This window comes from Oryx dammah, unplaced genomic scaffold (assembly GCF_014754425.2).
Source record: "Oryx dammah isolate SB20612 unplaced genomic scaffold, SCBI_Odam_1.1 HiC_scaffold_19, whole genome shotgun sequence".
NCBI classification, from domain to species: domain Eukaryota; kingdom Metazoa; phylum Chordata; class Mammalia; order Artiodactyla; family Bovidae; genus Oryx; species Oryx dammah.
The window spans coordinates 80912834-80932733 of NW_024070203.1; the positions used below are offsets into that span (position 1 = coordinate 80912834).

Sequence of the window (19900 nt, forward strand, 5' to 3'; positions counted from 1 at the left end):
AAAGAATCTTTGTAGCACCCATAAAAGAGATCTTGTGGTTTTAAAAAGATCTTGAACTTGCTCTCTGAGAAATTCAATCTGTAGGCCTGTGTTTAAACACACAGGATATTATTATATAACTAAGCAGCTGTGAAGATTAATCGTGATTAAAAATAAAAGGGAAAAGACACAGAACACCAAGGCAGGACTGTTTAACGAGAGAAGGGTGACTCAAAGGAAAACAGTATCTATACTGGGTAATAAAAAGTCAACCCATAGACTTATCCAGTAAGAATAAAGATATTCTATTTCAAATCTGATTCAAAAGGTATGCTTATTAAATATATGATTACACCAGAAATAATGAAAATAATATTCATAAGCATATATACAAAATACATGTATTATGGACCATCTGTGAATGGCCCAGTATTTCCAAACTTCCTGCCATTTTTCAAACCCAAACACCTTAATGTGTCTATAATTTTATCTTTCCAGCCTTACTCTTTCCTTACACGCTGCTTTTCAATTTTACCCCACAGTCCAGACACTTGAATGCCATATACACTGTCCACTCACCACTTTCTGACATCAACTTCCAGTTCATCCCTTACATATAAGCCCCAATCCATTAACATTTCCTTGGAGCCCACCACCCCACCTTATACTGTGGCACGTTCATCCAGACCATAAAGATTTATGGAGCAGCAACAGGATCTATGGTTGGTTCTGGGGATATGGTTTTGCACTCAAGAACCTTGGATGAGCGAGGGACAGAAGGTAAACAATAGTTAAAATGCAGTCCACTTGCAGGGAGAACTCATGGTTACGCTTAGTGGACCCAGCCTCCAGTTATTTGTAATCATTTGTTATTAATCCACCATTCACAAATTCTCCTAAACCACTGTTTGCAAACTCAAGTCTTACAGAGCAAGCAGGTAACATAAATTTATCAGGCTGGGAGGTAATAGCTCACGCTGATAACTGTCTGATCTAAAGGCATTATTTTCTTTTTTAAATGCCATGCTTGAAAATCAAAATGTGCCTGTCTTCTATTTACTAGGTTAACATCATTTAGTGTCTACTCCATGTAGGTCCCTGCCCCTCTTCTAGGCATTTTACATGTTGAAGCTGATACTGTGATTCTACCAATTTTACAAGTGGAACAACTGAGGCACCAGAGGGTCCTCATAACTTGCTGAGGTTAGACGGCTGTTAAGGTGGTGAAACTGGAGCCTGAACACAGTCAGGCTCCTTCGGAGGAGTACTTCACAGCATTATACTGCTGTATCCAAACCTTCAAAATTCCTTTATTCAGCTTACACTACATAATGAGTTACATATTTAATAATGTGCCAAATATCACTCCTTTTTGTTGAACAAACTTTTTTAATCAGTATATACAGACTTGATGGGGAAAAAAAAACCTATCTGTTCACTGTTTGATAAATTTCATCATATTCCTTGCTTACAATCATTTTTCTCATTTGAAGGTTCTAATTCTTTAGAAAGAATTTTGTAGCTATACCCCCCAAAATACATGTTCACTACAGGAGAAAGTGGAGAGAGTGAAGTGTTTAAGGTATTCATGGTATTCTCACAACTCCTGGTAGCTCAGCTGGTAAAGAAGCCTCCTGCAATGCGGGAGACCTGGGTTCGATCCCTGGGTCAGGAAGATCCCCTGGAGAAGGGGATGGCTACCCACTCCAGTATTCTGGCCTGGAGAATTCCACGAACTGTATAGTCCATGGGGTCACAAAGAGTTGGACACGACTGAGCGACTTTCACTCAATTCTTTAGAAAGAACTTTGTAGCTAAACCCAAAAAAATACATGTTCCCTATAGGAGAAAGTGGCGAGAGTGAAGTGATTAAGGTATTCATGGCATTCTCGTAACTACTCCCCACCTCCTCTGCCCTCCTTCCAGTCCATCTCCAATACCCTTCCCAATTCTGGATGCATGTGGTTTATCATCAGTCCTCCAAACAGCAGGATAACGTTTGGTTTCCAGCAACTGTCAGCATAATGTTCACACGCCTATGGGTCTTTCTGGATAAGGCAATCCATCAGGCCAGTGTCTTCAGAAAAGTCCTATTAATACCAGCTAAAACAAATCCAAGGACACGGAGGCATCTGGTGCAACAGGCAAGAAATAAACTCCTGAGTCGGTGATCTTAATTTAAAACATTTCACTAGATCAGGAGATGTGGTCACTTTTTAGTCACGAACTTTCCTAAGAACTATGAACATTATATTCTTTTCACTTAAGTAAACTGAAGCCAAAAAATTTAAGATTCTTGCTAGAGGCTGTATCAGTTCTGCCTCCTGGCCTTTGTTCCTACTGCTTCCTCAGCAGAGACCTCCCCACAGCACCTGCACCCGCTTCCCAAACCCTGCCTCCTACCCCAACTTCCTGAAATTCCTCGTGTGTCCCCTCCTCTGGGAAACGTTTGACATCCAAAGTGGCTATGCGTCCCCCCTATGTGTGTACCCAGTGACCAGCATGTAATATCTATTTCAGTTGCCTATTTACTTCTCTGTAGTTAAGAATGTACATAGATATACTTTTTAGCCCAATTTGTACCTAAATTTATTCAGTAATATTTATTTCTGGAAAAAAAAATTGTGCCTTTGAGCTTTAAATTTGGCTGTTTATTTTACAATCTCAAGAATGGTAAAAAATATATATGGGTTGTGAGCTTTGGCACTAAACTAATGTGGGTTTGGCATCCGACTCTAATTCTAATGGCTGTGTGACCTTGAACTGAGGCAGTTTTATCCTTCAGAAAATAAAGACCTACTTCGCTGTCAAGATTAAAGCAAAGGGGCGCAGAGCACATCACCTGTGCAAGTTCGTGCTAAGTGTTAACTGCTGCTTTATTTCTCAGGAGACATTTAACTTTCATCAAACGGAGAGATTTAACCAAAAGGACAGAAAAAATAATGCTAGCTGATTGGGGAACGTATTTTATGATAAGCAACGTTACCTACATTGAGATTAACACTTAACATTTGTTATCTGTTGCTCTCCATCTATTCAATATCAAAATGTGTCTTAAATGTCTTAAATGAAAATGTATCTGATTCCTTTAAATGCTCTAATAAAAAACAGATCTGAAAAATAAAAAGCAATGTTGGCACCATCTAACGGAGTATCTTTAATTCCAGGAAATTAATAGTACAGTAAACATCAATGAATAATAAGCTATCTCAATCTCTAGGAGGCTGGAAACTTCATCCAAATCTCTAAGCATCAAATTTAAAAGGACTTAGAAAGTATTTTGAAATTATTTGCTTAACAGTAAATTGGCTTCTGAGCCAGTAAAAAATCCAGTAATCCAGTTGAGTGTTTAAGCCCTTCTTTTTAACCCTTCTTAGACAGGAACTAAGATGCTTAGTAGCCAACTGCTGCGAAGTTTAACCTGAGACCCAAAGACAATGCTTACAAATAGACTATCTCTATGGACAGAGGAGTCTGGTAGGCTGCAGTCCTTGGGGTCACTAGGAGTCAGACACCACTGAGCGACTTCACTTTCACTTTTCACTTTCCTGCACTGGAGAAGGAAATGGCAATCCACTCCAGTATTCTTGCCTGGAGAATCCCAGGGACAGAGGAGCCTGGTGGGCTGCCGTTTATGGGGTCGCACAGAGTCGGACACGACTGAAGCGACTTAGCAGCAGCAGCAGCAGCAGCAATGAACTTTTCAACTCTGGACCATTCGGAATTCCAAGAGGAAATGTGTCCCATTTCCGTGGGTTTTCCTCTTTTAGCTCTCTAAAGCCTCAGGATTAAGTATGAAGATCTTCTTTCACCATCAGTATAATCCATAAGTACACAAACATAAACAACTGCACTGTATCTTAATTCATTTATACATTTATTAACCTCCACGTGCTCTAAATCAGAAGCCATACTAAGAACTGGGGGATCCCAAGAAGAATAAAACAATGTATTCCTGCTCTTAAGCAGCTCTCAGTGTTGAGTTTTATTTGCAAAAATGTAATATTTTAAGCCATCATTAATTCACAATTGAAGTAGGCACTTATTCATAGCTGAAACCAAAGACTTGAGATGGGACAGAGAAATGGCACAACGGAGGCGGAGTGGGCAGGAGACGAGACCACTAAAAACACAGGAAAAGAAACCAGGGTGTCATTCTGGGCTGGGAGCTGGAGACTCATTCAGAATCCAGATCTGCCAGCTACGAGCGACGCAAATAATTCTGCTTTTTGCAATTAGTATGTATTTTATAATTAAAACTCCTTAATTACCCAAAACGTTCCTTGTTTTATAGTTCTGAAGATCAGATGAGAACACCGGTCAAAGTACATGGCACAGAGCTTTTTAACTGGGAAGCTCAACTAGTCCACTAGTGTTTTAAAATGGAGTATCCCCTTAATAAATTATTAACACAATTTTGTTAACCTAATCTACATTAACACACATTTTGTTAAGAAGAGTTTTGTTCATGATGATAATGCTCGATGACAGAGAGTGAAGCAGAAAGGTAAACAAAAAAAGTAAAAGCCTTCAAGTCAGCCAGACCTAAAACCACATTAGGATTGGAGCCCTTGACAGCCTGCCACCCTAAAGAAGTTATTTTATCATCATGGACAAATTTTCACAGGGTGGAAAAGAATAAATGTTAGAGATATAAAGGCCTCAAACACTGATGCTCACTTCACTCTTAGTGATCTCTAAATAAACCCATTTCCCAGCTGTATTGGATGCCTGGGGTCTGGCTGCCCAGCATACAAACCCAGTCCTACTTCAGCCCCTTCCCGATTCCTCTGCAACGGTGAGAGAGGGAGCGGAGCTGCCACTCCCCTGCCCTCTGGCGGCAGAAGCACGGCCTGCAGCCTCAGTGCAGCTGGGACGGGCTCCGCTCTCGGGAAGGTCTGCACTGCTGCCGACAAGGGCCGAGCCGGGGGCAGAATCCTGGCCCCCTGACCCCACAGCAACTTCTTATCCGTTCTGTGACCTACATACTCCTCCGATAAATTCATTTTCTCCTTAAGTAGTTTCTGTTGTGTGTAAACAAGAACCCTAAATCAAGGATACTTCCGTAAAACTAATAAATATCAGTGCCATGAAATTATTTTAGTATCTTTTTCTCCATGACTGAATATACAAAGATAATGGGAGCAAAGTATTCTTCCGCTGTAAAGATGGGTGGAATAGATCAAAATCCACTTGTTGAATTTTCTTTAAATAGTCCTCCAGAGCAACCTAGAAAAAGAAAATAATGGTCACCAGATCATATGGATTAAGTCTTTTAAAGAAACAAAAATAAAACCAGCAGATATTAAGGCTACTTTAGTATTCCTGAGATGGTCTTCTGCATGCTAAGACTGCAAACGAGAATTTTTAAGAGAGAGAAAATAAAGACATCTTCTAAGAAATTTGGACGTTATGAAGCTAGTAAAACTGTATCACAGAGCTAGGACTAGAAATATCAAGCCAATTCGGATCATAATTTATAGTGTTCTGGTCAAAATGTAAAAAAGTAATGATCTGCCAGATCTTATTACTAGATTCTGTAGAATACAAAAGGGATGTTTCAGTTAAGGAAAAGGAACACCCAATCCCCCCGCCCCCTCCACAAAAATGCACTGTGCCATGAGCGGGAGCCCAAGTTGCTTAAAACAATATTTTGTGAAAAAGTTCAGTCTCCATATTCTTGTTAGAAGAAAATCTGCAACCAGGGAAAACAATCCTAGGTCCCTTAGAGGTCACGCCATGCTCCCCCATCACACAAAACTTGACAAAGTTTTCTCTGGGATGAGGGAAGGCAGGTTGGAAGACACTGCTGATGGGCAGTGCTCTTCATGGTTTTCAATGTTACTAATCTGTAAATTTTTATCATATTGCAGTAACTTCTTATTACACAGAGAAGCACCTAGTTTGGCACTGCACAATGCAAAGCGGCCCCACCGCCCTCTCACCCACGCGCACAGCGCCCCCTGGAGTTCTGCGGCACAACCTGGGTGTCCACAGCTGGCTGGGGCTCGTCTACAGGACTGGGTTGTCTCCCATACACTATCAATGAATAAGTTTACATATCAATTCAGTCTCTATTTCTGAATCGCTCAACTTATATACACACATCAGGTATGTGCATGAACCACTGCAAACCTGGAAACAGTCCAGAAGTTCTCTGACAGAAACAGATAAATAAAATGTTCCATGATGAAACATTAAGCTGCAGTGAAATTAAAATGTATTTAGATGGAATAATATGGATAAATCTTAGCAACAGTATGTGTGCGTGTGTGTGTAACCTAGAAGAAATAAACAGAAAATGATCCATTTTTATAAAGCTCAAAAACGAAAACTAAGCAACATACTGGTTAGGAATATATAAAATGGGAAAAGCATTTTTAGAATAATAAATACCAAGTCCAGGACAGCTACCTGGAGGAGGAAGCAGAAGTAAGGGGATGAGACGGGGAAAACACATGAGCACAATGGAACAGCAACATTCTAGTTTCTGGATGGAGCAGTGAGTTCACGGGTATTCATTATGTTATGCTTCACAATACATGCATACATATATAGATATAGTCATTTGTAGATATCAAACAAAAAACACTTTAAAAAAGAGTAAAAGAAAAACCTCTGAAGGTATTTTAGTGGACTCTCACATGTTCTCTTTGTTTTTTGGGGAAAAAAGCTCATATTATCCATAATGTTCTGTGACTCATTCTCTGGCTGTGGGAGATCGCCATTGCGGCACGCAGGCTTCTCCAGCTGTGGTGACCGGCTTAGCTGCCCTGCGGCATGTTCAATCTTCCTAGACCAGGGATCAAACCCGCGTGTCCCCTGAACTGGAAGGAGGACTCTCAACCACTGGACTCTACTATAACCTGCTTTTTTGAATCATTCAATATATTGTAATTAACTTTTCATCTCTAAGAATTTTATTATGTGCATTTTAATAGTTTTATAATATCCAATTACAGGAATAGTTACTGAAATTAAGGTGCAAGCACATAATAAATATACGGCCATTAAATATTAATAAATATTTTTAATGATGTGGTTAAATGCTTGATAAATAGAATACTACCATATAAAGTGTGATTTTAAATACACACAGAAATTCATTAAAAAAAAAGAACAGAGTAAATAGCTTTTATCTCTGGGTCCAGGAACTGTGCTATTTATGGTATGATAATTATTTTCTTCTAATATTCTTTTTATATTGTCCAAATCTCTATTATGATAATATATTGCTTTTATAATCAGGAGAAGATTTCACTGAAATACAAATGAAACAGACCTCAAAATTAGAGCTCAACTAAGCATTCACAAATCAGGATTTGGTTCAAAGTCTGAGTAAGTGAGTGAGTGAGTCGCTCAGTCGTTTCTGACTCTCTGCGACCCCATGGACTGCAGCCCACCAGGCACCTCCGTCCCTGGGATTCTCCAGGCAAGAATACTGGAGTGGGATGCCATTTCCTTCACCAAGCAAAGTCTACTGCTAAGTCACTTCAGTCGTGTCCGACTCTGTGCGACCCCATAGACGGCAGCCCACCAGGCTCCCCCATCCCTGGGATTCTCCACGCAAGAACACCAGAGTGGGTTGCCATTTCCTTCTCCAAGGCATGAAAGTGAAAAGTCAAAGTGAAGTCGTTCAGTCATGTCCAACTCTTAGTGACCCCATGGACTGCAGCCCACCAGGCTCCTCCGTCCATGGGATTTTCCAGGCAAGAGTACGGGAGTGGGGTGCCACTGCCTTCTCCAAAGCAAAGTCTGGCTAATGGCAAATAAATTGTTCAAGGTAACAAATGCATGGTGAAATTTTCAGAGATCTTATAATTTCTGAATATAGCTTCTGAAAACCATGGGCTTCTCTGGTAGCTCAGCTGGTGAAGAATCCGCCTGCAATGCAGGAGACCCTAGTTCGATTCCTGGGCTGGAAAGATCTGCTGGAGAAGGGATAGGCTTACCTACTCCAGTATTCTTGGGCTTCTCTTGTGGCGCAGCTGGTAAAGAATCTGCCTGCAAAGCAGGAGACCTGGGTTTGATCCCTGGGTTGCGAAGATCCCCTGGAGAAGGGAAAGGCTACCCACTCCAGTATTCTAGTCTGGAGAATTCCATGGACTGTATAGTCCATGGGGTCGCAAAGAGCCGGACACAACTGAGCGACTTTCACTAGCACTTCACTTTTCTGAAAACCTCATCTATAGAGAACAACATATGCTACCCTGGAGAAGTCATTTTCAAGTCATTTTTAATCAGCAGAACCTTTTCTTTGAAGAAAGTAATTAACAGATGCCCCGCACACAAAGCACATGGGGTGAGACGTGCCCCGGCTGGAATGAGGAGTAGGGCAGCAGCGGCTCCCCGGGACTGTCATGCAGTCCCGCCACTTTCTCCTCGCACAGTTTGGAAACTGAGAACTGGGCTCCAGCCCCAGGAGTCTCTCTGACCCATTAGGTCTGCGGCGCACCCCCAAATCTGCATTTCCAACAGGACCCCAGGCAGATACTGCCAGCCCAGGGACCACACCACCAGCCCAAGAGACTGGTTCTTGGCCTAGCTGCACTTCACGATTTCTGGGGGAACTTGTAAGTGGTATCAATGCCTAGACCCCACCTCTTAGACACTATGATTTAGTTGGTTTAGACATAAGTCCAACATTGTTTTCTTTTAAAAGTTCCAAGTGATTCTGACAGACAACCAGAGTTGAGAACAACCTTTTTTTCCACAAAAGTGAACAAAACAGTCTTTAATCTTCTTGGGGCTTATAAGTCAAAACAGGTGATGGTACATCACCATGATCAAATAAATAACAATTTAAAATGGTGACTTAGAATGTATTGACATAGAGAAGCTTGACATCTCATTCATACCAAAAACACATATATAATTATATTTATAATTATATGAATATAGATATTCATATTATTATTCGTATAATTATTTATAATTATATATTTATATTTATATGAATATAAAAAGTTCGAAAAGATGAACAGACATTATCTCTGGAAAGGATGGAATTGAGAAAAGATTCCAATTTCTTCTTTTGCCTCTTGTTATATGAACATCTAAAATATTAATGTATTACTTTCATAATAAGTAAACTCAGTAAAGAAACAAAATGATTTCAAACACTCAGATCTGAGACCTAGGACAAAAGCTGTCAAGGGACAGAAGTGAATCTTTGAACATATTTTAGGGAGAAAGGTAGAAGGTATGTTTGGTACTGTAGACAATGGCTGAGTTTTCCATTTTCAAACATCACAAATCTTTGAATTGTGGTCTACAAAATGAAGTAAACCACACTGAAGAATAATGTATGAGATGATCTACCTCAGAATCTGTTTCCCATAATAGGTGCTACTAACCAGAAGTTATTCTCATTTTTTAATGTATTTTATAACAATGGTTCCTGAACCTGGCTACACATCAGAATCACCCGGGTAATTAAAAAAATAAAAATCATCACAAATCCTCTTAGGAATGTACCCCCCACAACCCCAAGAGTCTGAGTCTTAGTAAGAAGACCCCCAGGAATCAGTAGTTTTGAAGAGGTTTTCCAAGATGATTCTGATGCAGCCAGCTCAGCACTGCACTTTCAGGAACCAGTGCTACATTATGGTTACTACTGAGAAAAAAATTATTAAGTACACCATTAAGTCATACTTACATGGCTGCTGCTGCTGCTAAGTCGCTTCAGTTGTGTCTGACTCTGTGCGACCCCATAGACGGCAGCCCACCAGGCTCCACCATCCCTAGGATTCTCCAGGCAAGAACACTGGAGTGGGTTGCCATTTCCTTCTCCAATGCATGAAAGTGAGAAGTGAAAGTGAAGTCGCTCAGTCGTGTCTGACTCTTAGCGACCCCATGGACTGCAGCCCACCAGGCTCCTCCGTCCATGGATTCTCCAGGCAAGAGTGCTGGAGTGGGGTGCCACCGCCTTCTCCGACTTATATGGCTAGAAGCAGCCTAACACTCCCATGAGGTGGTTTCTCCTGTGATTCCCATTTTACCTATGAGTAAACTGAGGGACATAATGATTAAGGAACTTGTTCCACAGTTAGTGACAAAGCAAGCTCAGACCAATGCGGTCCGGCTGCAGTCAGCATTAATGACAATCCCACTCGCCTGCCTCTGGGGAACACAGGCATGACCTTCACCAGGAGCAGAATGTTAACTAACAAAACCTACCCTAAGGGACGAAAACAAAAACAAATACTATACACTAAAGAACTGCACTGGAAACCTTATTTAAAAAAAAAAAAAAAAAGGCTATACACATCTGCTTTAATAATTAAACAACTTGCTCTGTTAATCTACTTACAGTCTGAAGAAAAGCAGGAAATGCTTTCACAGGAACACTTCTGTGGAAGGACCTAGCCTAAAAAGGGAAGACAAAAGAAAACTGGTTTGAAAGACAAGTATTTCTGGAAATTAACCCTCTCCCTCTGAAAGTGAACACAAAGCAACACCAGCAGTTCCAAACAGCACAGCCAGGGCCTTTCTTGAAAACAAGAAAACAGTTATCTCCTGCTGGTTGAGATTAACTTGCAAACCTAAAGTAATCAGGAAAAGGCACTATATTAAGAATTCTATTCTTCTTTAAAACAAAATCATTCATTCTATCTGACTCTGCCAGGTGTCAATCGCGGCACGCAGTATTTTCAGTTGCAGCACGTGGGACCTAGTTCCCTGACCAGGGACCGAACCCAGGCCCCTTGCACTGGGAACATGGAGTTTTAGTCACTGGACCACCAGGAAGTCCCAAGAATTCTGTTCTTTCTGATATTTGGTTTTGGTATTTCCAGCTGCCACAACTTTGACCACCACTGCCCCCCGCCACACACAGAGGAACCCTGGATACAGAAGGCCGCCTGTAAATGATAGGTGGATTTTCAACTGCGTGGAAGGCTGGCACCCTAAGCCCTGTGGTTGTACAAGGGTCAACTGTATTTGCACATCAGTCCCAGCACCTCCCCAGCCTGGACATCAGCCTCTCTCGTCTAGATGACTATAAGACCCTCCCAGCCACGCTTCCTGTGTCTGTGTTCCCCTACCGTTAATTCATGTCACACAATTAGCCAAATTAATGTCATAAAGTCACTGTTTAACTTTAACTTAACTCCCTGATAGATCATGTCTCAACTACTCATCTTAGAATTCAAAGGCCTCCGCATCTCGAAACTAATCTTACCTATCCAACCCAGTTCCCTAATGCCCTGGACTACAAAGCCTCGACCCACCTGGAGTAATGCCCACCCTCCAACCTCCCCAAGCCCACTTCTGTCTATAGACCTTTGTTTACATCGTCAGAAACTGCCTCTACTCCCTGACTCACTTCTCAACCCACTGTACTCCGGTTTTACTCCATCTACTAAAACTGCTCTCTTCGAGATCATTCACAATTTACCGGTCAGCATACCCTTCTTTTCTCTTCAATCTCTCTGAGGAATGCAGGACTTTAGTATTTCCCATTCTTGGAATCTGCTCCTCCCTTAGGTTTCCAACACTGACTCCGAGTTCTCCTTCTTCCTAATAAACGGCCCTCTTCCTACCTGAGAACTGGAGGTGGGTTCAAGGTTCGGCCTTTGGCCTTCTTGTCTAAATATACACTCTCTTTGGACAACAGCATATTCACACCTGGAGCTTTAACCCTAAGCCTTCCATCTGGATGACTCCCCAGGCTGTATCTCCAATTCTGACCTCCTCTTACAGTCATCATCCTGCAATCTGCATTTTGGCCCACTTCCTTAAATGCCCTCGAATCCCCTTAAATTCAGTGATGCCCAGAAGACTACTGACCAGCAGCCAGCACACCACTGTTTTTCTACTGCAGTCTCTGACTGGCACCAGCACGATCTACATTTGAACTTCATGGAACCCTGGACTTTCCTGCTCCTGGCCCTGCTCCAGTCCAATCAGTTATCAAGGCTAGTTGCTTCTTCCTCTGTTACGTGTGTGCTAGGTGCTGTGCTCAGTCGCTGCAGTCGTGTCCAGCTCTTTGCAACTCCACGGACTGTACCCACCAGGCTCCTCTGTCCATAGGATTTTTCAGGCAAGAATACCAGAGAGGGTTGCCATGCCCTCCTCTAGAGGATTTCCCAAGCCAGGGATCGAATCCGCATCTCCTGCATCACAGATGAATTCTTTACTGCTGAGCCATTGGGGAAGCTCATTATATGTATATATATATGTATGTATGTATGTATGTATATCAGAAAAGGCGATGGCACCCCACTCCAGTACTCTTGCCTGGAAAATCCCATGGACGGAGGAGCCTGGTAGGCTGCAGTCCATGGGGTCACTAAGAGTCAGACACGACTGAGCGACTTCACTTTCACTTTTCACTTTCATGCACTGGAGAAGGAAATGGCAACCCACTCCAGTGCTCTTGCCTGGAGAATCCCAGGGACAGGGGAGCCTGGTGGGCTGCCATCTATGGGGTCACACAGAGTTGGACACGACTGAAGCGACTTAGCAGCAGCAGCAGCATGTATGTATATACATTCACAAACATACATATAAAACATCTACCCTCCCTAAATCAGACACTCTTTATTTTTTAATGACTTATTATGGCTGAATTAGTTGGTAAGTATTAAATTAATTGGTAAGTATTACACCTAGACAGCATATTAAAAAGCAGAGACATTACTTTGCCAACAAAGATCCATATAATCAAAGTTGTGGTTTTTCCAGTAGTCATGTATGGATGTGAGAATTGGACCAAGCCAGAGAATTGATGCTTTTGACTGGGGTGTTGGAGAAGATTCTTGAGAGTCCCTTGGACTGCCAGGAGATCAAACGAGTCAATCCTAAAGGAAATTAACCCTGAATATTCACTGGAAGAACTGATGCTGAAGCTGAAACTCCCAATACTTTGGCCATCTGATGCAAAGAACTGACTATTGGAAAAGACCCTGATGCTGGGAAAGACTGAAGACAACAGAAGGGGATGGCAGAGGATGAGATGTTGGATGGCATCACCGACTCAATGGACATGAGTCTGAGTAACCTCCAGGAGACAATGAAGCCTAGGGAAGCCTAGCATGCTGCAGTCCACAGGGTTGCAAAGTCGGACACGACTGAGCAACTGAACAACCACAAAGCATTAAATATGAGAATCACTTCTTTGTACTTTCTGGGCTTTAATAACAACTTAAGCGGAATTTTTAATTTCAGAAACTATTTTGACTGAGCAAACTAGGTAAGTTACAAAAATACTTGCTGCAACAAATTTGCTCTTACATTGTATACTGCGAGTGAGTATACCTGCAAGATTCAAAGACCACCATGGTTTCGGTGACACATTTCCCTCTTACCAATCTTTCCTAGGAGATGTCACAGGTATGAAATGAGGCTGAGCCACAGGACAGGCACAGCCCTTTGGACTCCCCTGCGATTCTTGTGGCATTCACTCATATCCTGGAAGCAATCAGGCTGAAGCTACCAAGAGGGTTTAAGAATGCAATAAATCAGATACTCTTTCAAATGTGGCAATAGGAAATTATTTACTAGAGATGATTATTAGAGTATGCAGGATGGAAGCCAAATATAGCCTGGTGAACAGGGTCACAGTGGTGAGGGCCTTGAGGTAAAAATACACATAGAACATGTATTCAAAAAAGGTTAACTGGGAGGGAAAAGTAAGAAACAGAAGGGTCTCACGGGCTGCTCAATAAAAACAGTAGCAACAAACTAGAAGATAAACGGGGCAAGTTGTCAGAGAGGCCAGCTGAAAACACCAGCTGGGAACTGCTGAGGATGGAAAGTTCTGGAAGGGCGGAAGAGGAGAGGCATCAGCCTTGACCAGGCAGGAAGACACTCTCGCCTGAGAGACAGAGAAACAGTGAGGGGATGGGTCCCAGGGGAGCCTCATGGAGGAAGCTGAGGAGGAAAAGGGGATTTTTAAAAAGTGGAAAAAGTTTACAATAGTCCCTGAGATACATTTGCTGGGATTTCAGTGAGCAACGATACACACTGTTAAACAGAAAACGCTACAACCAAGCCTTAGGAGTATCCACGGCTAGAAACGATGGTTTCCTAAATGATTCGGCCAAAGGAGGCTACTTACGTGCTTTAGGTGCAAGTGTGCCTGGCTGGCAACGTCATATACCACATCTCTCACATTTCTATCTTGACTCTTCCGTAGAAAATCCTCTTGTGAAACACCATGCTACGTAGGAAAATGCACATTACGTTAGGAATCAAAGCACACTTAAACTAATTCAGCTCAAGACAACAAGGGACAGAACAGTAGGTACAGTAAAATGCCTCTTATGGTTTTTAAAATACAGCTATATGTACGTGTCACACACAAACACACTGTCTCTCCTAGAAGAATATGCAACAAGATGCTAAGTAACAACAGTAGTACCTGGAACAAAATAAACAAACAGATAAGAAATTTAAAACAGACAATAAGGAACCTCATCCAGAAAACAAAGGTTCTCATAAACAGTAATTTTTCTTAAGGATTACTTCCTCCTTTAAAATAAAAGAACAGGCTAAGGTGAACACTAGGAATAATTATGTAATTACTTAGAAGGGAATGAGGCTACACCAAGTGAGGTTCTCTGGACCTTCTTACACACAGCTCCACCACGACCTAAAATGCCTGACTGATAAAACTCTGACTTGGTAATTCTGGAGCAAAAATGCAATAAGCATGTGTTTCAAAGAAGTTACTAGAACAGACTAAAGAACCAAGAAGGAATGTCCTTCCCCATATTCTTAAGGTAAATAATTAGGAGTACAAGTAACAGCCTTACCAGCATACAAACATCCATGGGAAGGAACACCCTTCTTCTGCTGCCGTGATAGGGCGTGGCTCTCAAGCAAGTGACAATGCCTTGCGCTTTCCCAATGTGACTGGCAGCATGGTCTGCGTGAAGATCCTTTATGCCTGTGATTTCAGAAATCTAACAATTAGGCTGCTCTTTTCTCTTCAAATGCATAACAAGTCAATACAAGCAGCATAGGGAAATCACCTTAACCTGTAAAAGGTGTTTATCCTGTGCTTCATATCTGAAAAACAGGATTTATGCGAGCAAAACTGGGCACAAAGACAAGCTGATCATTTACCAGTAACAGGTTTCTGAACATCAACTTTTAAATAGAAGTTTCCTTAGACAACAGCATACCAAGAGCACATTTGGAATTTTAATCAGCTCTTGTGGAAAACACTGCAAGTCTTGCATTTCTTCTCCTCAGTGCAATTTCCATATGACCTCATTTTAAGTATATGCTTAACAAAGTTTCTGCTCTTTGCTCCCTCCTTTCACTGCGCTGGCAAACATGTCACTGAATGGGCAGGCAGAACAGGCCTGGGAAATTGGGTAAGGACTTGTATTACTCTTTTAGGCTGACATAAAGACATATTGCTTTCTTCAAATGGATGGTATTGTCCTTGCTCCAAATAATTCCATTACAATCCTCCTGACAATAAGCCCTCACCAATTTAGAATAGAGTCGAAGGAGCAAAAATATCTAAACTCCATAGTTTGAGGTTTTGTGTTTTTTTTTTTAAGAAAAATTTCATAAAAACTTACAGAGTTTTGTTTCTTCAACCTTTGTTTTAAACATGGGAAAGTATTGACAAAGAAGAAAGGAGTCAGGTCATAGGTCTTCCAAACAATAAGGGTTGCATAAAAAAGTAAAATCATCTGTAATTACCAGATTATTAATTATAGCATGAGGTAGCTAAAGTACTTTTACAAGAATCTGGGTGTTTTCATTAGTCTGCATTCCATTCCAAAGATAGATATATATTATATTTCCTTTCTACCTCGAAAGAAAAAGAAAAGCTAGTCCTTTATAGTTGGTGCAAAGAAAAATTTTAACGTTAAACTGGTTAGACTGTCAAATTAAGAAAGACTGAAGTATAAAAGGTGTTACCAGCATGGAGGTTCCTTAAAAAACTAATAACAGAGTTACCATATGAACCAGCAAGTTTATGCCTGGGCATATATCCAGAAAAAGATGAAAACTCTCATTTGAAAAGATATATGCACCCCAATATTCACAGCAACACTATTTACAATAGCCAAGACATAGAAACAACCTAACTGTCCATCCGCAGATGAACAGAATAAGAAGGTGTGGTGCACACATGCAATGGGGTATGACTCAGTCATAAACGAAGAATGACATGTGCCATTTGCAGCAACATGGACGGACGAGGGATTATCACACTGAGTAAAGTAAATCAGACAAAGACAAATATTAGATAATTCCACTCACATGTGGAATCCAAAAGATAATACAAATGAACTGATTTACAAAACAGAAACAGACTTAGAAAACAAACTGACGGTTACCAGAGGGGAAAGGAGTGGGAGGGATAAATTAGGGGCATGGGACTGACAGACGCTCCTCACTATATACGGAATAAACAGCAAGGATTCAGCACAGGGAACTATATTCAGTATCCTGTAATAACTACAGTGAAAAAGAGTCTGAAAAAAAAAAAAAGTATATATATAACTGAATCACTTTCCTGAATACCTGAAATTAACATAATGATGTAGATCAACTATACTTCAATTAAAAAAAATTATTTTCTTTAAGAAAGAGAAGTATAAAATAGAAAAGAAAAAAAAACTTACCCAATATTTCTAGTATTAGATAAAGAAGAGAACTCTGTGTATTTTCAGCATAATTTTCTAGTTCCTGGATATTACGATATGCTTTGTCATCCAAATTTTTTTCCTACAAACAAAATGCTTTATTTGTTTGATGAATGGTTAATAACTTATTTTAAAAATGCACAATTTTTCCCCTAAAGAAATGACTATTAAATAATTAAAACTATTGGTATGAACTATTACACAATAAAATAAGATAAAATTAAAATATTACAGTCCTACATGTTCACGACTTACAAATCACCCCTCAAAATAATACCTCAGGAATAATCTCAATGCACAAATCACCATGGACGTGGGGTTGGCTTAATTTTTACTTGCTTCTAAAGTGTAAGGTCTTTTTATACAGTTCATGAGGTTCTCACAGCAAGAATACTATAGTGGTTTGCCATTTCCTCCTTCAGCTGACTCACTGGAAAAGTCCCTGATGCTGGGAAAGACTAAGGACAGAAGGGGGCATCATGGGATGAGATGGCTGGATGGCATCACTGATGCAATGGACATGAACTTGGACAAACTTTGGGAGATGCCGAGGGACAGGGAGGCCTGGTGTGCTGCAGCGCACGGGGTGGCAAAGAGTCGGACACGACTGGATGACTGAACAACAAAGTGTAAGGTGGGGGCTTCCCTGACGGCTCAGCGGTAAAGAAACTGCGTGCCAATGAAAAAGTCACAGGTTTGATCCCTGGGTTGGGAAGATTCTCTGAAGAAGGAAATGGCACTCACTCTAGAATTCTTGCCTGGGAAAGCCCATGGACAAAGGAGCCTCGTGGTCTACCATGGAGTCCCAGGAGAGCTGGATGTGACTCAGCCACCAAACAATAACAAAGTCTAAGATATCATGGAGAAAATTACTTAACTGAGCACCTATTTAATTAAGCATCTCAGACATTATTGCACTATTCCATAGTAATATTCCATAAAGTAATGGTTGATTACCAGAATACACTATATTCAAGAAACAGAAAAATGTCAATCTTAGAACAAGCACATCTAGCAACTTTTATAATACATTTAGAAAGTCTGTGTGGCCAAAATAATATTATTCCTCCACCCCTTCCTCCTGTTTTAAAACTAGGAGAAACTGGCACCAGCAATGAATCCCAGGGGGAAAAAATATCCTCCAGATCTTTCACATAAAAAAAAAACAAAAACCAAACCTGAAACAATTCACACACCATAAAATCTTCTGAAGTATACAATTTCACGGTTGTAGTAATCCCAAAGTTGTGCGATATTACCACTATCTAATTCCAGAATGTTCTCATCACCTCAGAAAGAATCCTGTATCTATGAAGCTGTCCCTTCCCGTTTTCCCCTCTCCTGATCGCCACAAACCACTAATGCACTTTCTGTCTCCATGGATTTGTCTGTTGCAAACATTTTATAAAAGCACAGTGATATGATATGTGGCATTTCGTCTCTGGCTTCTTTCAATTAGCATATTTTCAAGGTTCGCCCATGTTGGCAAATCTATTAGTATCTCATCCCTTTTAAGTGAAGAAAATATAGATAATATTCCATCATATGTTTATTCACTCATTCATAGACTCTGAGGCGTTCTCACTTTTGGACTATTATGAATAATCCTGCTGTGAACATTTGTGTACAAGTTTTGTGAAGACACGTTTTCATTTCTTGTATCAACCTAGGAGTGAAATTGCCGGGTCTATGATAACTCTGTTTCACTTTCTGAAGAATCTGCCAGTTTTTCCAAACAGCTGCACCATGTCACTTTTCCATCAGCACTGTACGAAGGGCCCCAGTATCTCCACATCCTCACCAACACTCAACTACTGTTTATTCTTTACTGGAGCCATCCCAATCGGTATGAAGTAGTATCTCATTGTGGTTTGCTTTTTTAAAATTTCTATTTATTCATTTGTGGTTGTGCTGGCTTTTCTCTGGTTGCGGGGAGTGGGGACTGCTCTCCAGCGGCCGTGTGCGGGCTTCTCCCTGCGGTGGCTTCTCTTGTTGTGGCCCACCGGCTGTAGGACACGTGGGCTTCAGCAGTGACAGCATGTGGGCTTGGTAGCTGCAGCTTACGGGCTTGAGCACAGGCCCAACAGTCATGGTGTACAGGCTGAGCTGCTCCGCAGCAGGCGAGCTCTTCCCAGACCAGGGATCCAACCTGTGTCTCCTGCACTGGCAGGCAGATTCTTCACCCCTGAGCCATCAGGGAAGCCCCTTCATTGCTGCTTTGATTCCTGTCTCCCTAGTGAAAAGATGCTGAGCATCTTTTCAGGGGTTTCTTATTTATGTATCTTTTTAAAAGAAATGTTTATCCAAATCTTTAAATTGGATTCCTTTTTTTAATTGTTGAGTTATATGTTCTTTATATATTCTAGACAATAGTCCCTTATCATATATATAACTGATAAGTATTTTCTCCCATTCTGTGGATTGTCTTTTTGTTTTCCTGAACCTTTTTAATTTTGATTAAGACCAATTATCTACTTTTTAATTTTATTGCTTGTGCTTTTGGTATCATATCTAAGAAATCACTACCCAACATAAACTTAAAAAGATTTATGCCTATGTTTCCTCCTAACAATTTTACAGTTTTAACTTACATTTATATCCATTTTGGGTTAGTTTCTATACATGGAATGAGGTAGGAAACCAAAATCATTCTTTTGCATGTGGATATCTAGTTGTCCCAGCACTGTTTGCTGAAAAGGCTGTTCTTTCCCCCACTGAATTATCTTCACACCCTTGTCAAAAATCAGTTGACTATCAATATATAGGTTTACTTCTAACTCTCAATTCTATTCCATGCCAATATACATGATCTATATGATCAATACATATTAATCAATATGTCTATTGTGCCAATGCTACACAGTTAATTACTCTAACTTTGTGGTCAAGTCTCAAAATTTGGAAATGAGTCCTTCAACTTTATTCTTTTCTAAGATTCTTTTGATGACTTTGGGTCCCTTGCATTTCCATATGAATTTTAGGATCAACTTGTCAATTTCTGCAAAAAAAAAAAAAAAAAAGCAGCTGGAATTTTTAAAGGGACTGCATTGAATCTATAGGTCAATGCATGAATACTGATCCAATCTTTTACTTTTATATATCCTTCTATGCAAATGCCAAATGCCATTTGCCATTAAACAATGGAAAAACTGCTTTGTTTTTTCATTAAAAAAAAAAAGATTTTCCATTATCTGTCTTGAGTTCTCACATTTTCTTACATCATAAAAACAGAAGATATCTGAAAACCAGACTTTCTTCATACTAATTAATTCTATAAGCCAATTGAGAATTTTTAAATGTAAAAG

At 40.6% G+C, this 19900-nt stretch overlaps 1 protein-coding gene and 1 non-coding gene across 4 annotated transcripts in view; both read right to left on the minus strand.

Moving 5' to 3' along the window:
* Window positions 1-3931: 3931 nt before the first annotated feature.
* The window catches only part of NDUFAF6 (NADH:ubiquinone oxidoreductase complex assembly factor 6), a 41893-nt gene continuing 25924 nt past the window's right edge, over window positions 3932-19900 (minus strand). For all 3 annotated transcript variants that reach the window (XM_040261057.1, XM_040261055.1, XM_040261056.1), the window contains 5 exons: window positions 16575-16677; window positions 14739-14872; window positions 14042-14143; window positions 10292-10348; window positions 3932-5208 (listed from right to left, as the gene is read on the minus strand). In XM_040261057.1, coding sequence (XP_040116991.1) covers window positions 5080-5208; window positions 10292-10348; window positions 14042-14143; window positions 14739-14872; window positions 16575-16677 — 525 coding nt within the window. In that variant the 3' untranslated portion in view covers window positions 3932-5079. The remainder of the gene's footprint in view (window positions 5209-10291; window positions 10349-14041; window positions 14144-14738; window positions 14873-16574; window positions 16678-19900) is intronic.
* Window positions 13304-13438, minus strand: LOC120879171. Its single transcript, XR_005724735.1, has one exon. It is a non-coding gene; the product is annotated as a small nucleolar RNA SNORA14 (small nucleolar RNA).